Raw genomic sequence first — 27,767 nt, 5'->3', positions numbered from 1 at the left:
CCATAGCAAGTGTAGAAAAGGATTGAAGAGGAAGTTACATAGCACTTTTTTGTGTGTGAAGCAGCTGTGTGCTATAATTGTCATCTTGATAAATACTAAGAACTACTTAAGAAAATGGAATGGATGCTCAGATCACCCCCCTTCCCCCAAAAAAGGAAAAGTGGAAGGATTATATTCACCCAATGTAGAGAGACAATAGTTATTTCTTACCTGTTCATTTGTTGATTCATTATTTAGCAATAAGACTATTTTTGATACCCTTTAAGAACCAGGCATGGGTTCTTAATCCAAGAATTTATCTAAATCCATTTCAAAACTATTTGCATTTTCAGCAATACAGCCTGCTGAAAGCAGTCCTCCCATGACTTTATGCAAGGAGTAGATCAGCTCCTAATCTGACAGCAGCCCCAAGCAGTCCCAACTGGGCAGCAGGCCACCTGAAAACCTGCACATGAGGGGTATTCTCTAGGCCAAACAATGGCTACTGCTTCTACTGCCAAGCAGCTGTGGAGAGCTTGCTTGGAGAATAAGAATACTCCACTGGCCCAGCGTCTGGATGGGGTGAGGCTGGCATCCTTAATTCAGGGATGGAGAAAGCTGTAAGGGAACAGACAAAGTCCCTTTACTTCCACATCAGGTTGGCTTCTCTCTGATACAAAGATTGTGCGTGGAGAATGCAACACATATCCTCCTTATAAAGCTACTTATTGTGTCGTGCATCTTTACTTGTCTGACTCCAGTAGTTCCTCCTAAAGTACAGTAGAAGTTTTCTGAATGGACCACCACTTACCCTGATCACCTAATGAATTGACACTTTCCTTTTCTCTCTGTCAAACATATTGAAACGATGTCCACTGCACACTCAATACCGTGGCCAATAACTGCTCCCCTCCAGCACAAATAGGCATTGATATACTTCCCAAAGTCAGCTGTGTTTCTTCCCACGGCTGCTTGTGCTGCTTACATAAATGTAATTTGATGTTTAGGGAACTCACAAGTATGATTGTTAAAAGAAGAGTTGCTCAAGGGTTCAGATCCCCTTACCAGCCAGCTGCCAAAAAAAGGAGTTGCTGATTCTATGAAAACAAATCAAAAAATGTTGATTTAGAAAGATTCAACAAAACTGAATTCTCCCTCACTCAAAAAGTCTGTCAAGTTAGGTGAAAGAAATGTAAAAAACTTGGTGGGGAGAGGGCCATTAAAATAGTGACTTCTGCGTGGAGGCTGCTTCTCAAGTGTCTATGTCCCAAGCTGGTTTAGAGAAACCAAAATTGGGTGCAACAAAAAATGTGACTTGGGTGCGGTGTATCCAGGAAAAATGATGCGGACTCCAAATCAGGGCATCCATACACAAAGAAAATGTCTTGGCCCAACATATCTTGTCATGACTTCCTGACCTTTCAATTAACCATCCACCTGCTGGTCTCAAGGTCACTGGATAGGACAGCCTCTGCTAAACATGTAATTAGTTATATCCATTTCACATTTTCCTTTGGACTGTTAGTACTAGGCCACCCTAATTCTGGGAACATATAAGTTATTGAGTGGGTACAGTAGAAAACACTAGAGCAGAACTCAGACAAAATATGTTCTAGTCATGACCTGGACTGCAGTCTTGGAGGTCACCTTACCTCTTTGGGTCTCCATTTCTTCATCTATGAAGTGTGTATGCTGGGATGGGAGTGGAAGATGGTGGTGGAGGGAAAGAAAAGAGTTGAACTAGATAATCTTTCAGGTTTCTTCTTAGGCCACACAATGCTCCTTTAGGCAGTTTGGCTCACATAAGATAGGCAGAGTTCCTTAAGATATTTATTACTCTTTAGGGATACATTAGATTTTTAAAAATTTGGAAAAACTGTATAAATATATTATTAATGTTAAGAATAAGTAAATTTACTTGGAAAAGTAAAATTATTAGAAATTTTAATTAAAAAGAAGAAAATACAAAATTAACCACATGTATATAAACAATTAAAATAAGATTTGTTACCAACATAAAATTGATAATTGGTATGCTTATAATTTGAGAATAAGAAAAGAGCTATACGATGTCACATGTTAAATATCCATGCTTTTTATAATAAAAAAAACGTTTGGAAGAAACCATTCTAATTAATTTATAGTTCCAAAGTGAATTATAAACAAAGCTGTATTTTTGAGAATAGCAAGCAATATAAAATTAAATAATTTCCAGTGTTAATTTTAGTTTTACAAATACAAAACAAAAATAATTATTGATTGGAGAAAACAAATTACCCAAAGAAACAAATGCCATATTCTTTAAAATCTTTAGTTCTGCAAAAGAACAGGAATAAAGTTAAGCCCAAGACTCAATTTAAGTCACACCTGAATTGCTTTACCAGCAATGTGGCTTGTCAAAAATATGTTTCTAGATAAAAAGAAAATTATTGGAGCATACTGCCTAACATATTGCTTTGATATTTCTTTCATTTTAATTATTAATTAAAATGCTGCTTGACTGATCTTCTGTGCCACAAAAATTATACAAGATAGACTCATACACAAATATAAGAGATTTAAATCTAAGTACATATCACCTTTTAAAATAACCATTTACCATTTGTGAGTGGGAAAATTAACACAAGTGTAATATTCAGTTTATACACTGCCTCAGAGTCTACATCAATTTCAAGTTTTCTTTTATGATTCAGCTACTCCAAGAGTTCCAAGAGTCTGAAAATATTTCATTAAAAATTAATGTGTTATCCACACAAATGGCAAATATTGAAAACTAGTAATATAAATAAAAAATAATAAAAATAGTAAGTCTACTAATACAGAAGAGGAAGGAAGACAGGAGGGGAGGAGAGCATGTGAAAGGGAGAGAGATTTTAAACATCCGGTTTCTATTCTGGACCGTTTATGGAAACAGACAGACACAGCAAGTGGAAGCCAAATATATTCTCGGGCTCTGACAGGATTTGTTTTCGATCTTGTCATTATTTTCACTATATTCTTCCCACTAATATTTCTCCAGTGTTCTAGATTTCCTGACCGACAATACCAGTCTCATTAAGAGCTTACAAGTGAGAATCGTGGGGGATTCAGGCTCGCTCGTGGAGTCCGGCTGCTTTTGAGAGGCTGCTTGCTGGGGGTCTGAAGCTTTCCTTTCCCAGGAGCTCTTCCGCACAAAGGCCACACCATAGCAACTTCACCCCCGTCCTATGCACCCTTCCCAAATCCCTTTGAGCTATTTTCTTAAGATCCAACACACAATCCCTAGCAGAGTAATAGGTACCTAGTCTATTACAAAAAAGTAAAGATGAAAGGATGCCCATTTCCCTAATGCTGGCACAAAGGTAACAGACTCAACACACATCCTCTTTGTTTGCCATTTTTGTAAGAATAATTCCATGTCAAATAGTGAGCAAGTACCTACCTTATTCTATCTCAATCCTTTCAATTTAAATGCCACTGAGAGAAAGTCAGACTGCTTATCAAATATGCAGCAATGAACACTCTTGTTCTTACATCAAAATAGAACACAATAGAGCTCCTCTACACCAAAGATAATGAGGGAACTATTTTGAAAATATGAAAGATTTGTTTAACGCAGACTATAAAAACACCCCTTTGCATCAAAATAAGTGTCTCTTTTTATTGCACACTGATTATTTTCTACAGAATTTAAATTGTACATAAAATTATAATTGTGCCTTGTTTAATGTAAATTGATTGTCTCAATTATTGGGAAAGGATTTGAATTTTAATGGACTATTTTGCTGGAGATGTGCCAAGCAAATCAGCAAAAACTCTAATAGCTCTTACTGGAGGTACACAGCCGAACATTTACGTAAAGCAGGAAGATGTGGTCTCAAGAAATGATGCTAAAGTGATCCAAAAAGGTTAGTAAGCTTTTCTCCTTGAAGAGGAAATGAGCTTTAACCTTCAATGTTAGAAGATTCTGTGACTGTGAGGTGGAAATTTGGTTTCTCCCTCTAAAAAATGGTTAAGATCCACACAGTAGTAAAAAGGACTTCTGTGGCTACACATTTTTTATAAAATTGTTCTTTCTTTCTGCAAATTAGGTTACCTGTGAAAATCAGGGCTTTATCATGGAGGTAGAACCAACATAAAATCCACCATCAGTGTGTCACGCAGGGACTAAGACACACTTGAATGCATGCTACACTTTAATGTCTTTGGGAAGGCCACCCCAGGAAGTTGGCTGCAGACACATCCCGGCTGCATGCCACAGTGTTTGACATATCTCCTTTGCATAAATCCATTGTCTAAGAACTCAAACAAATCTCCTTCATACTTATAATCACAGGCAAGAGCAGACTGGCTATTTTGCTACCCAGATGGTTGCAACGCTTTTATAGTTAAATTGCAACCAGTGATGCCGGAGGTATAGCTACACATCTGCCTGAAACTGTCAGCCTTCTAAGATCTTTTTCACAAACCACTAGTCTCAAGGGACACTGTTAATATAGGTGTAAAAATCACCTCTGGGTATAATATGATGAACCATTTACTACAAAGTCAAATTTATACCTCAAATGTCAAACATTATGGATTTACTTTAACTGCTGTCAATTTGAGATACTTTAGGAATTTAAAATACAAGGTTTCAATAATTTCAGTCTTGAAAGAGCCTCTTTTTGCCATGGGAAACCGACAGTATTAATCTAGACATACATACAGATGTTATGTACAGAGTATAAATTAACATTTGAGCAGTGAATAAAGATTTCTTCTGTTATCCATCAAACTTTCCTGAATGAATTTCTAGGGTGCTAAAGAATCCAGGTGAGTATAAGGCATTTCTTTCCGTAACAAAGTTTAGAAAGTCTAGAAAGGGCCATAACTGACAGTTGTGACTGATTTCTTCCTAAGTGCTGCTCTGACTTGTATAAAAGAACCTCAACGTTAAGATAATTCAAAGTCTACATGATATATCTTTATCTGTACCTATTTTTAAAGAACCCAGAGTTTTCTGGCAAGTAGATGTTTGATGAAAATTCCATGTTTCACAATTAGGAATTCTCAGATTGTGGATAATAAAGCCTAAAAGTGTGAATTTTAATAAAATGCTGCACCAAAGGCACACCATTTCACTGTGTAAGAGTACGATATCTGACCACAGATTTCCTTCTAGAAATGAAGTGGGTGTTCTAGAAATGAAAAGCCAAAGGAACAGGTCATGAAAAGAGAGAGGGATACTAATGTAAAAGTGAGGGAAGGGAGAAACAGACAGAGAAGGAGATGATGAAGAAACAGCACATAAGTAGCACTGGCTGGTTGGAACAAATTCAGCAGGAATGGCACGTTTGGCTTTTTAATACTCATCCACCCCTACACCCACATTTGCAGCCAGAGTCAGCAATACGTCAGCTAGATGGATGTCTACTTTCTTTTAATGACACATTTGCCAAGCACATAAACATTAAAATTTACATTTAGTGGAAAAGAGAAGCTCAAAAGCCACTATAATGTGCTTTTCTATATTTAGACAAAATGCCTTTAAAATACCTGCTCTTTAAATGGCTGTATATTTTTCATGGGTGATAAGTAGGAAATGGATCTGCCCATGTTCATATACAAAAAAATTACTTCATTGATAATAGCCATTTTTTGAATCAATTAATTTCTAGAAAGCAAAAGCCCAGAAAATATCACTACATATCATCAAGATATTATCACAAAAGCAAACATTCTCTTCAATCTGTTAAATTTCCATCATCAGCAGTCTACATGTTATATGTGGCCAAAACAATACATGAAATTGCTTTTTTTCTCCTAAACATATACATTCAACTAAACAAAGAAAATCACTTTTAAAAGGCACTTCAGGCATTTCTCTCCTTATGTAATCACCTCAGAAGTTATTTTGTTTAAAATTACTAAAGAAACGTCAAAACAATATGATATCCCACAAAGTCGTTAATTCATCATGTTTGATTCAGTCTAGATTTCTATGTGCAATGTCAAAGAGCTTCAAGTACACAATGTAGCATAGCTGCCCAAAGGGCCACACACAGAGCTTCAAGTCCAAGTCTCCTGCTGTTGCTGAGAATTCCGGCAACTCTTCCTCCAGCTCACCCACAGGCTCTCTGCCCTTCCCAAGTCAGGTGAAAAAGGTCTGCCTTGGAACACAACTCCACAAAAGCACCCCCAAACTGGGTATTCCTGAGAGAAAAATGAGGTATTTGCAGTCCTATCTATAAGAGAAGCTTATCTAGGTTGTGTGTTTCTTTTCCTTTGGTTTATTTATTTAATAATGACATACCATTAAGTTTGAATTGCAAAATAAAATCTAAGAACTTAATATTTTATTTTATAAAAGCATACTTTGTTTTCTATGTGTCAGGCAGTCTTTAAGCTCATTTAAGCCTCATAAGAAACCTATGAGGTGGGAATTATTATTCCCTCCTTTCACAGATGAAGAAGCTGCCTTATCCTAGCGGTGAAGTAACTTGCCCAAGGTCAACAGCAAGTTCAGTGGTGGGGCTGGGATTGGAACCCAGGAAGAAAGGCTCCAGAAACTGCATATTCTTATAACTACTATGTACCATATGCTCCATCAGTAATTAAAAAGTCTTTTTAAAAGCTCTTTTAGTCTTGCTGAAACCTGGGGAGATCTCTAAAGCATATTAGCCTGAGAAGCCCCTAGCAGAGAATTTCATGCTTAGATGGAACACTTTCACTAGCAAGTTGGAATGGGAAAATCTATCAGAGAGCTTGGTAGTCTAGGACTCTGGGGACCTGGGGTCCAAGCCTGGCTCAGATGCTGGCGTGCTGGGGAAACTTGCATAGGTACTGAGGCACAGTGGGTAAAAGCATGGACTCTGGCATCAGACAACTCTGTATTCCTGAACTTGCAATGCAACGTATGAACTATGTGCCCTTGGGTAAATTACATAACCTCTCAGAGCCTCAGTTTCCCCCTCTAAAAACAGAAGACAACAATAAGAATTGCTCTGATGATTAAATTTAAAATGTCTTCTCGGATACAGATTCTTTACTTGTGTTAGAGATCACAATGTCCAATCTATTTAACAAATACTGTGATTCCATGATCTATGACTTTTAGACAGTTGATTATAATATTGTATTATATATAACACTTAATGTTTTTCCAAAAATTTTCACACACATAATCTGATTTGATCCTCATAACTATTCTGCATGGTATTTAATCCCCATTTTGTAGATAAGGAAGTGGAGGCTGAAGGAGTTTACTGTCCAAGTTCACATGGTTAGCAGGTGACACGGTTGGTCCACACACCCTGACCTTTTGCTCCCTATTCAAGGTTCTGTCCTTATTAGAACTTGCTATGTTTCCACAAAACACATGCTACTTGTTTGCAATAAGCTGACAATATAAATGGGGAATGTAGAATAATATGGAAAAACAGAAATAAATACTAATTGCTCCAAGATCTTGGAGAGAATGGAGTAGCCGTCTTTGGTTGGGGTGAGTCAGGCAGCTTGTATCAAGGAAGAGTATTAGGCATGCAGAAACTGCAGCACCCAGGCTTGCTTGGAGCTGAGACGAAGCTAAGGTAGAGATTCCAGGAGAAAAATGAAGAAAATAAAATAGGGAGACATTTACCAAAGATACATTCGCAGGAATGCTTATAAATACTGAAGGGTAATCAACGGCTCTGGAAGGGAAGAAAAGCTAAGCAGTGGAGAACACAGGGGATGCACAGCTCAAGGGCTGGCCCTGAAGCTGACATCATTTAGTGTCATTATCCATGGCAGGGCTATCAGTGCCATCCCCTCCTGGGCCCTCAATTCCTTGCTGCTGCTGTTGAGCTCACTGGTTCCATGCGGGCCTTCTTGTTTCTGTCACCTGAGGCTCACTGCACACACTTCAAGTTTTGGGCTCCTCCCACCACCTGAAATCCAATGATCTGCCAAACCCTAGAAATCAGGATGTGACTTCTAAGGCAGCTGCTAAAAGGATTGGTTAATATAATCTGAAGTGCGGGGGAATTATCTCCCATGGAGAAAATTTGTGATCTGTGAGATGAAAGGAAGCTGGCCAGATAAGTTCCCTCTCCTATTCTCTCTTCAGTGAGCTATTTGGAGGCACAGTTTCTTGTACAGCCTGTCCTGAAACATCTGTGTAGCTGTGTTTCTATGGCCTTTGAGGAAGCAGTGACCAGCAGGGTACCGCATTGTTTTTCATTCTTCCAGGCCTCACCTTCCATTCTCACTCTCACTGTCCTGAGACTGCAGTCATTATGAACATTAGCATTTAATCCTTGCTCAGGTTCGAAGACAACAGGAATGAAGAAATTGGCAAAATCTTCATTGAAATCACCCCCTTGGTTAGTTAATATATCTTAAAACAGATGTAGAAAGAAATAAACCAGAGAAGTTAGTCATAGGAATGGAAGTAGTCTGATAAACTCAGGCATCAGAAACAAACCACAAAGTTAAAGACGGGACCTGATAAGCAGAGAGCTATCAGGGAGCCGGGCCGGCTCAGCAAGTGTGAGAGACACAGCACAGAGCTGAAAAAGCTAACATCACAGAAATGTCTCTCTGCTACTTATAACCCTTCAAAGTCTCCCTTCTCACACTGCTCAGAATAAATCCTACATATTTTTACATGATTCAAGAGAAAAACTCTTCCAAAGCCACACACACACACACAAAATCGCTCCCATCCTAACAATGACAAAAAGCTAGATAATCTCCAAAATCATAATTTTTCTTGAGCCTGAGAGCTGAGGTTGCAAGGTCACCAGGTGAACTAAATTCCAAACGGTGACCTGCTGCTCTGAAGAGAGACAGAATGCTTGAACTGGCTTACCTCTGGCTAAGCATGGAAAGGAGAAATGGTCACTATGAAAGTAGATAAGACGGGAGTGGCCAAAATTTTAATATAGTCTTAGAGTGTGGGCTAGTGTGACAGTCTAGAATCTTTGGGAGCCCCAGATACAGGAGGACAAGAGGAGTCTGCACTCATTCTTAAGCACTTTTCCATGGGCTTCCTTCCACTAGAGGCTCACAGGAAAGACTGGGGGCAGGACAAAAGATCTGAGAGCAGCCCCACCCCTGACCCCCAGCACTGCCCACTTACTACAGTCTTTTTTAATATGAAGTAAAAGCCACAAGCTTCTGGAGGAGAAGCAACAAACCTCCTTCAGGAAAGGGTTCACTGACATCAGCGAAAGGTAGGAAGCAAAAGCTGTCTTCCCTGGGGAGATGGTTGGAAACCTCTTGCCCTTGATCCTAGGAAAAGGTCAACTTTCACTGAGGGAGAGGTAGAAGCAAAACCCATCAGTGGTGTTATGACAAATGTTTAAAAACCAGCTCTCTGGGGAAAAAGAAGTCCTGACTCATAGTGCCTGCCAATTGCTATGATGTAAATACTTCTATCATGGCCAATTTAAAACTATCAGCATGATGTCATATGGCTCACATGTTTCCAAAAACTTATAATCAGCTCTAGCACACCACTGCATCTGACACTGAGGAAGCTGCAGGAAATACCAGCCCCATTACAAGCCACAGTGAGAGTCAAATGGAAACGCTGGAAATAAAAAACAAAAACCAAAAAGCACACATCAGAAATAAAGAACTCCTTTGATGGGTCTACCAGCAGGATGAAGTCAGCAGAGGGGGGAAAACCCTTAAATTTGAATGTTGGCCAGCAGAAACTATCCTAACTGGAACACAAAGGAGAGAGAAAGGAGTTGAGGGTAGGGGTAGGGAAGAGACTAGAACAGTACGCCCAGCAGCTGTAGGACAACATCCAACGGTCTAACCAATGCATGACTGGAGCCCCAGAAAGAGAAGAGAGAGAAAGAGAAGAGGGAATACTGAATGCGTGCTTACTGCCTCTGCCTCATCTCCTGTCAATCTCCCTTTATGTTTTAAAGTCACGGTGTCAGTTCTTGAAGAGATCATGTTCTCCTTGGCCCCCCCCAAACCTTCAAACATGTTTTCTTTTTTCTCTGTGGAGAATACTACTTTTTTTGAGGATTCAATTAGGTATTATTTCTCTAAGGAACAGTACCCTGTACCTCAAAACCTGGGTGAGGTGCTAGTCTGATGCGCCCAGAGCACCCTGAGTCTACTTTTACCACAGTACGTTAAACCTATGTGATTATGTGTGCCTCCCCCACCGGATTAGAAGCTTCTTAAGGGTAGATATCATGTCTTTTTGCTTTTGTACTCAGTGCTTAATACATATTAATAAATGCAGGGATATATTAATAACCTAGAAGATACAAAACGGAGCACAAGCCAGATAATCTAGTTTAGGTTTTCACATTTAATATTCAATGTTTAAAATTATAGAGAGCCTAAGGCAAAGCCAAAAACATGACCACAGAAATGAAAAACAAGCCCTATTTAACTTAAAAGTGCTAAGTTAAAATGTAAATCTTAGGGGTAAGATAGTAAAATTCTAATCAGAAGTTCTTAATCTACCTAAAAAATAAACCAGAGAGAAAAATTTAGCTGTAGAGAGTAAACTGACTGAATATACACAATACAGTGAGTATACATTGGATATAAAAAAGACAATTTTCAGGGATTTTTAACACAGAAATATATATTTTTCCCTGTAATATAAGAACAGAAATATGCCTGCTCTTCTTAGCAAAAGACCTGTCTAAAGATAGATGCACAATGCTCATAGCTTTTTGTGGTTCTTTGTACAATTCTAACATATGTTTAGCAATTATTATTACTGGAATATTTTTATTATCCAGACTTAATTGTAGAAAAAGTAAAAATAATAAGTATTATAAAAATATTAAAGTTGGCTAGTAATAGATGGTTTGTCAGAATGTTTGCCTCCAAACAGGCATTAGTTATTTCCCAGTACCTTATGTTCTTAAAGTTTTTTCTTTTTAATTTTTAAATGTTATAATATTTTCCCTCCCAGGAATGGAAGTTAAACTCTGTTAGCCCCCTTTCTCCCCCCTTGTTTTTAAGAAGGTAATACAATGGAGCAAAGACAGTCTTTTTAACAAATGGTGATGTAACAACTGGACATCCATGGGCAAAACATGATTCTAGAAAGACTTTAAGTCCTTCATGAAAATTAATTCAAAATGGACCTAAATGTAAAACACAAAACTATGAAACTACTGAAAGGTAACATAGGAGAAAACCTAATCAACCATGGCAATGACTTTTTAGATATAAGACCAAAGGCATGATTCATGAAAGAAATAATTGATAAACTGTATTTCATTAAAATTAAAAACTTCTGCTCTGCAAAAGACAACGTCAAGAGAATAAGACAAGCCAAAGACTGGGAGAAAACATTTCCAAAGGACACATCTGATAAAGGACTATTAACTAAACTATACAAAAAACACTTAAAATTCAACAGTAAGAAAGCAAACAACATTATTTAAAAATGGGTAAAGACCTTAAGAGACAAGTCACCAGGGAAGATATACAGATAGCAAATCAGCATGTGAAAAGATGTTGCAAATCATATGTCATCAGGGAAATGCAAATTAAAACAACAATGAGATACCAGTACATATCTATTGGAATAGCCAAAATCCAGAACACTAACACCAACAAACACTGGCGAGGAAGTGGGGCAACAGCAACTCTCATGCACTGCTGGTGCAAATGCAAAATGGCACAGCCACTTTGGAAGACAGTTTGGTGGAAGACAGTTTAGTTTACAAAACTAAACGTACTCTTACCATATGATCCAGCAATCGTGCTCTTTGGTATTTACCCAAAGGAGCTGAAAACTTTTGTCCACACCAAAATTTGCACATAGATGTTTGTATCAGCTTTACTCAAAATTACCAAAACTTGGAAGCAACCAAGATGTCCTTTTAGTAGGTGAATGGATAAATAAACTGTTACATCCAGACAATGGAATATTATTCAGCACTTGAAGGAAATGAGCAAAGGAAATGAGCTATCAAGCTATTAAAAGACTTGTAAGAACCTTAAACGCATACTATCAAGTGAAAGAACCTAATCTGAAACCCATACTGTATGATTCCAACTACATGGCATCCTGAAAAAGACAAAACAAAGGAGTCAGTAAAAAGATCAGTGGTTACCAGGGGGTGGGGTGAGGGAGAGATGAAAAGGCAGAGCACAGAGAATTTTTAGGGCAGTGAAAATACTCTGTATGATACTATAATGGTGGATATATGCCATCGTAAATTTGTCTAGACCTGTAGAATGTACAAAACCAAGGGTGACCCCTAATGTAAACTATGGACTTTGGGCAATTACGATGCACCAGTGTATGTTTATCAGTTGAAACAATGCTACCACTCTGGTGGGGGATGCTGATAATGGGGGGGATGCATGCATTGGGGGAAGAGGTTATATGGGAAATCTCTGTACCTTCATCTCAATTTTGCTGTGAACATAAAACTGCTCTAAAATATTTAAAGTCTTTAAAAAAAGAGTGCTCCTCATTCCCAACTATGCTGACAATATGGTTTTTTAAAAAAACAATAAGTTAAATATATCCCTCTTGAAATTTTATTTGGGGCTCATACTGAAAACTTTTACTAATGAATAGAGGAAACACACATACACATTCACACACTCACACTCAGAACATGACAGGCACATCCCAGGTTATGGTCCAAAAAGTTGTGCCAAAAGTCAGTTGTTGAAAATTCAGAAGGCATTTTCTGGGGCTGGCTGGTTAGCTCAGTTGGTTAGAGGGCAGTGTTATAACACCAAGGTCAAGGGTTTGGATCCCTGTATGGTAGCAGCCGCCAAAAAAATAGAAGGCATTTTCCCTTGGAAATAATATTAAGTAAACATGGTACTTTGGTCCACAGACTAACTCACGAGAGCCAATTTAACCCATAAGGTAAATAAATAACTTTCTAGAATGTAAGAGTCTGAAGCTACTGCTACAGTCTGAGAATCAAGAGCATAGCTTGGCATGTATGATGTAATATGGCCTGATAAGTATGTTGAATGAAGGATATTGAATGAATAGTTGCGTGAAACATTTGTTGAGGGACTAACTCTGTGCAAGGCACTGTTCTAAAGACTTTTTATGAATTATTTTAGGCAATTTTCACAATCCTATAAGGTGGCATCTTGCAGATAAAGTGAGGAAGATAAAGTTTAAGATTAAGGAATTTGCTCATGACCACATGGTTAGAAAGTAGTAAACTAAGGAAAACCCAGAGAAAGCCTGGTTCCAGGGTGCCTGCTATAAACTACAATCCATACTGTCTCTCTGTTCTCGGTTTTAGGTCTTAAAAGCAGAGGACCAGAACTCGAGGTAGCTTAAAGAATGTAAGTTCCATAAGGGCAGGGTTGTCTGTTTATCTACCAATGTATCCCACGCATCACTGGCATATAATAAGCACTCAATAAATATTTGATGATTATGTGAAAGGGAGTTGTTTGCTTTTTCCTGGGTATAGTGCCTATCCTAGGCAAAAGTGTAAATTACATTAAGTATGTCTTTGCATTTTCCTAACTTTCCTTTGTTGGGTCCCTTTCCCATTTAATCTTCTTCTAGTGTTGGAAAAATACAAAATTAATTCTTTCAGTAGCTTGTTTTGCCTTTAGAACAGAACCAGCTTATTGTATGAGCTTCACTGATAATCAACTGCTCTACCCCTGCTTTTGTAAACATGCTTGCTTATCACAATGACTGCTTTGCTGGCTACATGAATGCTGAGAGAACAAAACTTAAAAGAGCCAGGAAGAGTCCACCTGTATAAGCCCTGTAGGACCTAGACTCGAGGCTCAGATTTAGAAGCACCAGCTCATCTGGGCCCACCAGTGTAATAAAATACCTGACTCTCCAACCCTCTGAGTGCTGAACTCTGTTCTGTAACACTAGGTGATTAGGTACTTTAACACCTGCCTTGTTCCATCGATGGTACTGCACAGCCTCCTTTAAATAACTTAACATCTATCTCTGGATCAAAATTCTAACTCCTGTAGGGTGGCAAATCTTGCATTACTGGGATAGCAGCAATGTGATTTCAGGTCTTCCCAATAAAGTATAATCAAACATGACTTCCAGTACTCTTAAGGATTTATCAATAATGCATAGAAAAACTGGATTTTGAAGAGATTGTGTATTAACCTCAATTGGCTTATAATTTTGCTACTTTTTTGGGGGGGAGGGAGGATACATTTTCTAAGTTCTTCCTGGTTTTCACAGCTTCCTCCTTTCCTCTGCATAATATTCTCGGTTGTTTGCCATTAGACACCTCAGGTGAAACAGCCTACTTAATCCACACATTTCCATAGTTCAGTGAAACAAATTCTAGTGATAACAATGAAAAATTTCAAAATAAACAAGTTGTAATAAGCTTCTTTTCTAACAATCTATGAATCACCATTTTCTTCATAAAAATAATATAATTTTATATTATAAAGTAATGGCATATAAATCTAAAATAACAAAGCAATTTTGTTAATTTGCCTTTAATAGTATGTTGTCAGTTATTTAAAAACAGATTCAAAAGCACCACATCACAAATTCCACTCTCTGTAGCAACTTGGTGAGGTGGGATGGGGGTAGGTGGGAGGGGGATTATACATATATCTGCTTTAGCAGAAGAGATACAGATGACTCACTTCTGAATTACAATTCATATAGGATGTGAAATGCAGTACTGGAAGACCATTGCACTGCTGATGCAAGTATGCAATACTGCACTATAAGGGGTTAACAAAACAAACCCAAACAAACTAAATTATTATGATGAAGTGAAATTAACAGCAATTTATGATTACAAGCAAGAATAGCAACATTTGAAAACCAAGATATCTCAGTACAACACTGATCGTGCATTAATAACCAAATTTCTTTTCCCCAAATCATGAGAAGTCAAACTATCAGAGCTCTGAAAGGTGGAATATTGCATTAGCATTCTCAGTAACTTGTTTTGGCTTACGAAAACTAAATTGCAGTGCTTTTAAAACTTTCAGCGAGTAGGTTTTAAAACTGCCCAGAAGAATTGATGAAAAGATCTATAATTTTGGGTTCGTCTTCTGGCCATCACTACCCAGGGAGCTTTGGTCTATATTGTGGTCATTCTTCTAAACAAGGGATGACCAACACAAGAAACTTCCTCAGAGACAGAGGAGTTTTTTGTCCATATACCCTAAATCTAATACCAACAACGAACTTTGGTTTATATAAAACAGAGAGAACAGAAGATTAAAAACAAACAAACAAACAAACCTTCAGGGCAAGCAACTCCTGCCTAGGCTGCCAAGGGAGGGTGGTTCCCTGCAACATCTGTCCTCCTTGCCTCTGGGGTTTCAGGAGCAGTGACCTCCCAGAAGATGGCTGGTGATGTCACAGCTCCTCTGCACTGCAGGCTCACAATGCCTTGACCAGGCCAAAGACAGATGCAGCCTGCAACCATGGGAGTGAGGCAGAGCAGGTCCTTTTCATCTTTGCATCCCCCGGCCCAGCACAGTGACTGGTACAAAATAGATGCCCAACAAACACAGATAAATTAATTTTGGCCTCAGCTCACCTTATCAGCTGCATATTCATAAAACTGCATTTATCAGCTCACATCCTTTTCTCTACCACAGACGTTGCAATGTAGGAAGTAACCCTCCCCCAGTCCGGGATTAATCCCTGCTCCATGTGTGACGTCCCAACCCACCTCTCTTCTCAGGAACCGTCCAACATTGCCTTTAATCTACCTCAGCATCTCCAAACTTCTTTTGACTCTCAAACCCCCATCTCAAATCTCCAGAGACATAGTTTTATGAACCCCTTTAGGGATTTATTAAATCATTTCATTATTACTGCATGATATAACGAAGAAAATTTTTAAGGAAAAAATATTTAAAATAAGCAAACGTCATTTGTGCGTTAAAAAAAAGGTTGGGGAAAAAAATCAAGCATAATTTTTTTTTTTTGGTGGCTGGTCAGTGCAGGGATTGAACACTAGTCCTTGGTGTGGTCATCACCACACTCTCACCAACTGAGCTAACTGGCCAGCCCAAGCAGAAATTTAAAGACTGTAATAAATTTATTTTAAAAGTAATTTCCCTATGTAGTAAATAATGCTATTTCATTTACATAAATTAAATACTTAATGAATTAATTATGTAAGAAAAAGGAAAGGCACAACTGGCCAATAACAATATGTTTTAGCACCAAAATACACTCTAAAATGTAGATTGAAATTAAATCCATGTTATAGAATCAAAACCAAATAAAAATGGCTTTATGATATTTGTTTGAATTTTTCTTTTTTGAACGTAAAATTCAACTGTTACTCTTATAACTTTCTGTTTTTGTTTTTAAATAATTAAATAAAGGACAAGATTTCAGGCTTCTGATTTCACGTACTTCTCTAAAGTAATAAATAGTCATAATTCCCAAAATTAAAATGTCAAATTAGATAAAAATCAATGCTATATTTCCTATTAATAACACTGGCTTTTGAAGAATAAAATTTCTATTAGAAAAACAGAGCTAAGGGATTTGAGGCTAGTTTACAGAAGAGTTATCAATTGAAAACTCATTAGTAGTTTGTTACATTTCAGTCAGAAGCTTCATGTCTTCAGACAATGGTTTTTATGTATATAATTTAAACATTACATTACTATAGGAAAGAAAAAAATGAGGCAGAACTATGTAACTGGCAAAGCACCAGGATTGCTGGGGGTTGGTGACATAGCACAGGACGAGCGCTCAGCACAGCTGCACTGCCCCTGGCGCTTGTTCAATGCATAGTACACACTGAGGGGGTCTTGCACTGTTCTATTTGCTAGGACAAAATATGTGAATTGATACTTATTTTAAAATAGAAATGGAAAAAATACCATTGCTATCTTTAACATGAATTCTCTAGACCACCTCTGTGGACACCAGGAGTTCCAAACCAGCAGTTGGAAGTTTAGCTTTTTTGATCTTTACAACTTTAATAATCTTTACAATTGGATTTTAATGCATTTGCATCGACTCCAACTTAAAACAAAAAACTCCCGGCTCTGACATGCCTCTCCCACATGTTGGGCAGTGGGTATCTCCTGCTTCCCGCTTTCCCTTGCAGCCAAACCTCATGAAAAAGTGGTTTAAATGTTACTTCAGATTTTCAACTCATACAAACTTTTCAATCCACTCTAATGTGGTTTTTGCACACACTCTTCAAGTAAACTTGTTTTTGTTAATGTAACCAGTGATGTCCACACCACTAAGTCCACCGGACACTTTTCAGTCTCATTTAATCACCTGGCAGCATCTGGCCCATCGCTTCCTTCTTCCTGAGCCATTTCCATACTTGGCGTGCTTGAAAACATGCTCTTCCAGTTTCCACTTACTTCTCAGGTTACTTTGCCTCAGTCTGTTTTGCCAACTTCTACCTTACCTTTAAAAACACTGGTGTTCTTTAGGATGCCTTCCTTCTCCAGGTGACCTCATTTACGCCCATGGTTTCAAATATCCTCCATAGGCCAATGGAGATTTCTATTTCCAGCCCAGACCCGTAGCCTGAGTTCAGCCCCTTACATCTCTCTGCTTATTCAACATATCCATCTGAACAATGCATTTGAACATTAAATTCAACATGGCCCAAACTGAACACACGGTCTCATCCCACACCCAGGCCATCCCCACCACAACCTGCTTCTTTGGAGCACTTGCTAGTTCTCAATAAGTAGCATCAATAGGCACCCACTGCTCGTGCCAGAAATATGGGTGTCATCCCCGACACTTTCTCCTTCTCTACAACACAGCCAATCAGACAGGTCCTGTTGATTCTACCTCCTATATGTTTTCACCAATCTGTTTACTTCTGATCACTGTCATTGTCACTGCAGTCTAAGCTATCATCATTGCTTGACTAACTACTCCACTAGCTCCCTAATTGGTCTTGGGTAAATGTTATGGCTCTGCTCCAATCCATTATCTACTCTGGAGTTAGAATGCTACTCTTAAAATGCAAGTCTGATCACACCATTCTCCTCTATTTTAAAACAAATGTTTTGATTTCTTCCCATTAGCAATAGGACAAAATGGAAGGTCCATAATAAAAACCTCCAGACTCCACCTTCAGGTGTGGCCCTGGCCTACCTCTTCAGTCTCATTGTATGCCATTCTTTCCTTCATTCTTTATGTTAAACACACAGTTCTAACTGTTCCTCAAAAGTGCCATGCTTTTCCACCTCCAGACCTTCAATGTTATAGTTTTCCTTTCTCTAGAACAGGAGCCGGCAAACTTTTTTAGGAGAGGGCCTGACAGTAGATATATTAGGCTTTGTGGGCCAACTCGGACATTGTGGCAAGAAAGCAGCCACAGACAATTGGTAAACAAACGAGAATGACAGGTTCCTGGGTCATAAAAAATGGACTGTGGGCTGGGGCATAATTTGCCAGTTCCTGCTCTAATAATCTCTGCTCTATTGCTTACAGATTCAAGTGTCATTTTCTCATTAAAGCTTTTCTTGATTAGGATAAGTCACCTTATTAAATGTGCTTGTACCACAAAGTACATTTCTCTTTCATAGAACTGGTCATTATTGTAATGAATCAGACATCTGAGAAATTCTTTTGTCAATATCCATCTTCCCTATGAGGAAGTAAGGTCCATTAGAGTGGGAACTATATCTACTTTGCTATTTTATTCCAGCATGTTAGTGGAGAATGTGATACATAGTAGCAATCAATAAATATTTGCTGAATGAATGAATCATTAATTTGCTATCTGACCGTCATTTGGCAAGTTTATCTCTCTTAGCCTTAGTTCTCCATCTGGAAATGAACAGCTACTTTCCAGGTTTGCTTCAAGGTATATAAGACAATATGTGTGAGTACATTCTGTGAAGTCTAAAGCAATATACAAAGGTAAGAAAAGTGAGAGAAAAAAGACTTGGGTGCCTAGTACTGGGCCAAACAAAAGCCCAAGGGCCAAATCCTCTGTCTTGTTTTGTTGGCCCTCTTGTTAAGAATGGTCTTCACTTTGGGCCGAGCCTGTGGCGCACTCGGGAGGGTGCAGCGCTGGGAGCGCAGCGACGCTCCCAGCGGCCGCGGGTTCGGATCCTATATAGGAATGGCCGGTGCACTCACTGGCTGAGTGCCGGTCACGAAAAAGGAAAAAAAAAAAAAAAAAAAAAAAGAATGGTCTTCACTTTTTAAAGGGTTGTAAAAAACAAAACAAAGAAGACTGGACAACAGAGACCATATGTGGTCTGCAAAGCCTAAAATATTTATTCTCTGTTCCTTTACAGAAAAAGTTTGCTGACTCCTAGCCTAGAGCAGTATCTGGGCTTAAGTAAATATTTTAATAAGTTAATGAATGAATAATTTTTACTTTGCAAGTATCTCCATATTTTAATATTTTGGCAATTGAAAAGCAGTGCCATTTTTTGACTGCCTTTCTTCTATTCAATATAGAGAGTAATCAAAGTTGTAAAAATACCTTCCCCGTCTCCCAGAATTCTATATGTATTTTAAATTAAAAAAAAAAAAAAGGAGTTTATAAACATTCTAATTTTCTCTAAATTGTATCAACAACTATTTTTGAAACAGAGAAGGCAGGGGGTGGCTGGGGACTGGGTAGAGATGGGGAGCTGGAGGCCAAGAAAACATTTCCACTGCAAGTCCACATCTACAGAAACCAATTCATTACCTGCTGTAAAATACTGAGTTTTTTTCTCCCCTGGGGCATCCTTTATTACACAGAAATTACAAATGGCACATTTATAAAAATAATAAGGGGGGGCTGTGTTTATTATGGGGGGAAAAAAGAAACCAATACTGCACAGAAAAGGAAAGGAATTTGCAGTCAAATGATCAAGATTCAAGTTTGAACACTACAACTTATTCCTTCCATTAGTCTCTCTGAGCTGAGTTTCTTCATCTAGAAAAAGAGAGCAATAATCCTTGATGACATTTAGTTGGTGGCTATTATGAGCCAGGTGCTTTACATATATTATATTTGATCTTTATATAAAGTGCAATGTGGATATTATTAGCACCAATGTATAAGTGAAAAAACAGACACTCAGGGAGGTTAAGAGAATAGCTCCAAAGTAACGCCACTAGAAAGAAGCAATGGTTTGCAGTAAAGTCCTGACTCTGGCAACACTATATTGGTGCAACCTCTGATAAGACATTTAATCTCTTTTGGCCTGGTACATGTTAAACCTCACAAAAAGCCTACAATACAAAAAGCCTTCTAATTTCTAGAAGAGAAGTTTCGAAATTCCTCCATATTACAATATCACCAACTTATACCTTAAAGGTTGATGGTTTTCCTCCACTGCTCAATATTAAATCTAATTCTGTATCTTTAGAGAAGAGTAAAAAGGGGCTGTGCTCTCCTCTTCGTATATAATAAGAACAACCTAAATTGAGGAAGCATAAATACATAAAAGTATTTGATTTTTAGCATGTCCTGGGAGTAGCATAATGATCATGAATTCTATTTATTCCATAGCAATCCCCCTTCTGTTTGTGAGAACCAAACACATTCCATGTATAACGCCTGAGCTGATTAGTAAACCTTTATTACCTCTGCTTCATTGTCTCATGTAGTCTCCCATGCTGGACACACTGTTCCTCCAATTCATCATTTCTCCTCTGTAACTTTTCCAGTTTTTCATATGTATACCTGTTTTCTTGACTGAGCTGAGCTATTTCAGATCTAGAAAGATAAAAACACAGAAATAACAGAGGTTACAGTTCTTATTACTAGAGCATAGTGCATATTTTTATTATATAACCTTAACATTACTTATATATTCCATACTTTAACAAAACAATGTAATAAAAGTTATTTATGTAAAAGAAAATATTTTGGAAATTGTTAAATGCCTAGTAGTTAAAACTCAAGTGTTACATAAATGAACTAACAACTCACTCTAATAGAAGTGGCTTCTCTAAGGAACAAGACAAAAGTGATAACGATCAAATCTTTTTTTTTTTTAAACTATCATTCATTTAACAAGTATTTACTGAGTGCTTAGTATAGGCCAGCCACCATGTTGTTAAAGAAGCAACCCCAGGCCTAATTTCTGTAACAGAGACTTTCTTTTAATGAACATAGCCAACTTATTGGCATGTGGTTAAAATAAAATAGCTCGTGATAGTTCATTTTATGTGTCAATTTGGCTGGGCTATGGTGCCCAGACATTTGACCAGACATTATTCTGGATGTTTCTGTAAAGTGTTTTTTGGATGAGATTAATATTCGGATGACACTGAAATTGGTGGATCTTCCATAATGCGGGTGAGCCTCAACCAATCAGTTGAAGGCCTTAAGAGAACAAAGACTGACCTCCTCCAAGCAAGAAGGATTCATGCCAGCTGACTGCCCTTGGACTTGAACTGCAACTGTGCCCTGGGTCTCCAGCCTGCCTGCCTACCCTGAAGATTTTGGACTTACCAAGCTCCACAATTGCAGTAGCCAATTTCTCGAAATAAATCTCTCTATGTCCACCTACCTATTTATCTATCAATCTATCAAGCAATTGATCTACCAAAGTGTGAGGTGACATCTCGTGGTTTAATTGGTATTTCCATAATAATTAGTGATGTTGAACATTTTTTTCTTATCTGTTGGCCATTTTTACATCTTCTTTTGCGAAACGCTTGTTCAAAAAAAAGTTTTGGTCTGAGCATAAAGAATGATGATACTGTAAATTATGGGATACATACTACATTAGAGGTTCCCACAGAGTGCCCTGAAAAATCAGAAGCAAAATAAAACCTTTCCAGATGATCAGGAAGATTAAATCGAGTAGGTGGAATTTGCATGGGAATCAATTTTGGTTTCAGCCCTATGGTCTACCCCTGCCTTCCAAGTTTTTCTGGAATTCTGAGACGACATCAGGTTGTTTTCCATATACATATCCCCCTCTGCAGACACTTAAGGTTCACCTTTTTCCACTCTTCTAAGTCAGGTACCACTTCCTCAGTCTTCTTTCTGTCTTCATGTACTGCATCTGGGATCACATATATCTCTTTTGGAGATGGTTGATGTCCCTCTGGAAATATGCTATGTGTTTAGTGTCTTAGATGATGATCTTAAGTCTCAAAATTTGAAGATAAGAAAGCTGTCTGTCCAAGAAAAATTGTATCCCTGTCCTTCTTTTAATTAAACTCTCAAATGTTGTCCACAACCACTATTTCCTCATGCCCTACTGCTTCATCAGTTAGAACTGAAAGTTCAAAACTCTTGTGTATCATAGTATGAGTAGTTTCCAGGTTAATGATTGGTTTGTTTCCTGAGGTTTAAGTAAGACTCCAATGTAAAATTAACTCTCTCCAAAGAAAGGATTTCTCCATTACTCAAAATAGCTTTTTCTTCCTAGCCCGGAAAGGATTTGGATTTGCTAAGGGAAATCTTACCTTACGAGTTGTTCATCCCAAGGACCAAGTTGCTCGCATGTAGGGAGCAACCTCTGGCTTTTATTTCCCCTCATTCCTCATTTTCTTTTCACCTTGGTTCAAGTGCCATCCCAAAGGAAGCTTGCCCTGATTAATACCTTGCAGTTCTCAATATGTCAGCACATTCTTTGAAGCTACCTCTGGCCTTTATGCATAAATTAGCTTATAATTGATTCTTGAATTGTTCCCTATGCCTCATCTTCCTTACTAGATTATACGTGAGAGCATGGATTATCTCATTTTCAAGCTCAAAACAAGCGCTCAATCTGCATTTGCTTCTCCTAATAAGAATTTACTCACATTTGAAGGAGTCTAAAATGAGTTGATAATGGTAAAATCACATACAATATAAAAGAACTCAGAGGCAGTTATAACAAAATTTTAACTTAGTACTCCTTCCAAGATTAGTATCTCCTATCACATCATCACTAAAATAAATTCCAAAAGAAGAAGAAATATCCTTCAACCAGATTAGGAAAAAAATGCAGAACATTTATCTATTCTCAGGTACTTTCTAAGCAAAAAGACACATTTTAAAAGAAAAATCAAAGAAAAAGATAGATTTTACAATATAAAAATATAAAACTTTTACACATGAAAATCATATATTTGGAAAAAAACAACGTTTGTGTGAGAATATTCATTGTAGCACTGTTCCTAGAAACAATCTTGCTCTGTCACCCAACATCTGGAGACTTAACGCGGAAATCTATCAACAGGGTATTGGTTATATTACGTATACAATGGGATATCAATATATTATTCTGCTAATGTGGCTATTTATTGACCTAAAACTATGACATATTTTGGTTTTTGACAAATAAATATTAAAAATCAGCACGTATAATGTGATTCCATTTTATAATTTAAAAAAATCTTGACATGTATGCCAAATATTAGTATTGATTATTTCTGGGTAGTAGTATCAGGAATGTTTTCTCCTTTCTTTATTTATCCTTTTCCATACCTTCTGAATTTTTACAAATGAACATGTATTTTTTTTTTTTTGGTCATTTTAATTTTGAAAAAAATTCATAATGAAACAAAATATAGATGTTGATAGTGGGGGATGGGGAGGTTGTATGTGTGTAGGAACAGGGTATAGGTGGGAACCCTGTACTTTCTGCTCAGTTTTACTGTGAACCTAAAATTGCTCTAAGAAATAAAGTTTATTATTTTTAAAAAATGTAAAGAACTACAAAAACACTGACAAAATATAAGACAAATGAAGATTAAAAGCATCATTAAATAAATTGCTACCCACACATTTTATTGAAATTCTAATTAAGAAAAGTACAAGGAATATGAAAAATATCCAAAGAAGAAGAAACACAAATGGTCAATAAACATTTGCAAAATGTTCACTTTCACTATTATTCAAAGAAATGCATAATAAAACCAGATACTACTGTTAAATATTTATTACATGCCTACCCTATACCAAATAGTAGAATCCATCCTTTGAGAGTACATTAATGATTTCAATTAATCCTACAAGTAAGCGTTTATTTCCCTTTTTCTCTGAGATGCATGAGGTGAACATGAAGTTTAATGATTTGCCTAACATCACCCAAATGGGGAAGCCAAGCTCAGATACAAATATTATCTGTCCATCCACCCACTGTGCAACACTGCCTCTCACTTTTTTTTTTCTTTTAAATCTCTCACTTCTTTTTAATGTCACATACTGATATGGGTAGATATTTACTGAGCAGAATTTAGTGTAGCAAAGTAACACACATCAATAACCTGATCAGGATTCATACCCTTTGGACCAGCAATCCCCTTTTAGGCATCTCTACTAAGGGCATCACCAAAAATTCAGATTTATGTACAAAGTTATTGTCTTATTATTCATAATAGTTTAAAATTAGAAACATCTTAAACACCTAATAAAGTATTAACGCATACAAATGATTCAATTAAATTTTTGTTTCCAGAGTATTCACTGATATAGAAAAATGTTCATCAAATGAGATGATATTAGTTGAAAAAGCAGATGTAAAACTGTATACATATAATTTCAATCACAATTCAAATGAACATGTACGTACACATGGCAAATGACTGAAAGGAAATATGTCAAATGGTAACAATCGTTATCTCTGGATGGTAATGTCGCAGGAAATTTTTTCCTTAATTCTCCTTTGCATTTTCCAAATTCCCCACATTGAGAATGTCTTATTTACATAATCACAAAAATGTAAATGTTACCTGTAAAGTATGTATTACTTTCAAGTGTGTTATTGCAACAATCCTTTTTCTGCTTTGTATATTTTTGTTTTTTTCTTTATTTGTAATGGTGATTTGCCTACCAACTTTGTTGTTCAGTACAAATTTGACATACGTGCATGCACGCCATCCTTTATCTATCTAGAGCTCATGATATATTCATAGAACTAATAGTCTGCAAAGTTCAAAGAGTAAACTTGATACAAGTTTCTGTTAGTTTTGTGATATATTTGTGGCTTGATTATCCCAGTGGCAAATAAAAGGATAATGGACTCTAATCCATTTTCATGGAAAATTTAGGTAACTTCTGACTTTACAGAAGCATGAACTTTCTCCTGCATTTTTATATAGCAGTTACATTGTGTAGTTGCATTTGCGTGAAATGTAAGATGTTTTACTACTACAATTCAGATTACAATGGTAATTGCTTTCAAAGAGAAAACATGACATCTTAATTTTTTATTCTTTTAGATTCAGATTTCCCTTTTGTTAACAATTAGCAGAGGACAATATCAGTCTCCTCTTGCAGAATATAATTTTTATAGTATTCCAACCTAACATCTAAACATGCAAAGGAAAAAAAAATAGTTCAAGCGGGTGTGTGTTCTTTACTTCAATTAAACTCACACAGTTGGATACCTACTGTTGCCAAAACAGTAATATAATTTATACATTATAGTCCACACAATAAAACTACACTAAAAGTCATTTAACAATATTTATAACACCATAAAATACAGTGTTAAAATATATGAACTGCAATATGTACCAAAATTATAAAATTTGTTTCTCATCATCAGTGATTAAAATCAGGATCATTGCTCTAGCCTCAATGCTCATGACCCTGGTGACAGATTAGAATTCAAATCTTAATGATCAATTTACAATTAACAAGATAGAAGTGAAACAAATTAAACCAACCATTATATATAACGAGACCCTATGGACTCCCATTGTTCCTCTTAATTACAAAACGCAAATCACGAATTCACAATGGGCAGTGTTAGACATCAATCCACAAGCCTAGCAAGCAATCCAGAAAGTGACAATGACAGAAAAGAAAGAAGGGAAGCAAAACCACATAGACCCCGGTTCTGGGCTCTATCCTAATCTTTTCGAAGTGCTAGTGTGAGAGGCGAAAACCTAGCACACGCCTGATCTCCAGTCTGTGCCTGGCAGAAACTCAGCTCCAGCCAGCCCTCGACCTTCCCGAGCTCTTCCCAGGCCAGATCTGAGACCGCACTGCAGATCGCACTGCACACTGAGACGTTTTACTGCTGATTCACCTAAGCGCCTGGGGAGAGGGAACACTCCCTTTGCTTTGATAAAGAAAAATCACCGTTGTACCAAAGATACTTAAATATCTCCATTTACCTCCCTCAAAAACAAACCCATGGCTGTGAAAAGCTCTGAGTACTGGAGAATGCAGACGAAAGAGTAGCTAAACTTGATGTGAGCTTCAACTAAAATCAGCCAGAACGTCTGCCTGGCGCCAATTAAAAGCAAAATGGAATTAATTCTCTTGCTTGATGGTCAAAAACAAGCTATGCAAAATGCACAGAATCGGCGGTTCATTTTTAGTTTTAAAATGGGACGTGCCATTCACAAATGCTGGTTACAGACACCACTACGTGCTCAGTGTGGGATACACACAGTGCAGAAAGTACTGTGCTAATCACTGTGAGGCTTCCAGAGGAACAGCAGCAATCCTCACTGCCATAATGCGACTTGCGGTCTACTTGGGGAGGAAACACGTACAACAGACACACACACGGAGGTACCATTTCAAAACACTTTCCCGGAGCAGCCCAGCATGAGGCTGGGACAGGGTAGAGTGTGCCGGCACGGGAAGCCCAGACTGTCAGCTTCCCCAGTGATTCCGCATGGGCTCTAGGCAAATGACTAGATCTGTGAGTAAAAAGCTTATTTTAAATGGTATGCATCCATGTGTTTCGTATGGCATTTTGAATACCAACAAGACGCTTAGAGAAATGTAGCTAGGAAGGAAAGGAGGGCAAAAAAAAAAATGTGTTTTAAATTATTGATCAGACAAAACAAACACACCTACTTTCAGGAAAAATTTTACTGTAGTACTCAGGAAAATCTGGACCAAAATTACCATATGGATTAAATAATTATTTTGGAGACTGAGTTCCCACAATGGCAAAACTTTAGAAATTCCAAGATTTTCCTAAGCTCAAAGCACAGGGTTTGGCGTAAAGTGGGCAGATGCCCACTCCTGCAGGGCTTCTACAGGGTTTACTATGTTTATTATTTCTATTTAAAAAGAAACACTTTGAGCCCTTCAAATGTTATACGTGGTTTCAAAGCAGAAGGTAACTCCAAAATGGAATGGTAAATTTGGCATGAATGAGGCAAAAATGTCATAGTAGGAAGCCAGGGAGAAATGAGACTGGATCGACAAGAAATTCAGAGCAAACAAATAAACAAGCCTAAAATCACGGTTTTTCCTATATACTACTTTTTTGTGAGGCACACAAAATGCACCTTTTTTAAACTTTAGGGGCTCTTAAAAGTTTTAAAAATACTAAATAACAATTTGTTGAATGTTTACTACTTACTTGCCAGGTCTTAGTTTTGAATCAACCTGTAAAGTTACAATAGGTGCCTATTTTAATTCATCAAATTTGCAAAACTAGGTGCCAGAGCATGACCCGAAACAACCAGATTCACATTTTCCTTTTTTGTTGATCGGTAAGGGGATCGCAACCCTCGGCACGGTGTGGTCTGCACCACGCTCAGCCAGTGAGCGCACTGGCCATCCCTATGTAGGATCCGAACCCGCGGCCTCAGTGCTACCAGTGCCGCTCTCTCCCGAGTGAGCCACGGGGCCGGCCCCCAGATTCACATTTTCTTGATCCTGCTTTGCCCTTAAAAAGGATTTCATTGTGGTACAGACTTTCTGTCAGAAAATGGCACTCATAACTTACATGGCAAAGACAATAATAGCTTGGTGAAGTGATATCCAAATTACCAGTCAAGACCCTTAAAACAATGCCATCAATGATAACAGCAGCTACTATGTACTACCATGTGTCAAGCATTGTGTTACATGCTTTATATATGTATGTATGTATGTATGTATGTATGTATGTATGTATGTATGTATATAGATACCTATATATACATATTTCTAATTCCCATCACAATCCTGCAGAGTTGGTTTTAAAAATGTTTTTACAGATGGGGA

General features: G+C 37.6%; 1 protein-coding gene across 1 annotated transcript in view; it reads right to left on the bottom strand.

Annotated features, from left to right (window-relative positions):
• SDCCAG8 (SHH signaling and ciliogenesis regulator SDCCAG8) overlaps positions 1 to 27,767 on the bottom strand; it is a 209,818-nt gene that overhangs the window by 50,209 nt on the left and 131,842 nt on the right. The window contains exon 16 of the mRNA XM_063082814.1: positions 20,448 to 20,579. Within this exon, the coding sequence (XP_062938884.1) occupies positions 20,448 to 20,579 (132 nt within the window). The remainder of the gene's footprint in view (positions 1 to 20,447; positions 20,580 to 27,767) is intronic.

The sequence above is a fragment of the Cynocephalus volans genome, chromosome 18 (assembly GCF_027409185.1).
Source record: "Cynocephalus volans isolate mCynVol1 chromosome 18, mCynVol1.pri, whole genome shotgun sequence".
NCBI lineage: Eukaryota > Metazoa > Chordata > Mammalia > Dermoptera > Cynocephalidae > Cynocephalus > Cynocephalus volans.
This window is presented reverse-complemented; position numbering and strand designations above follow the sequence as displayed.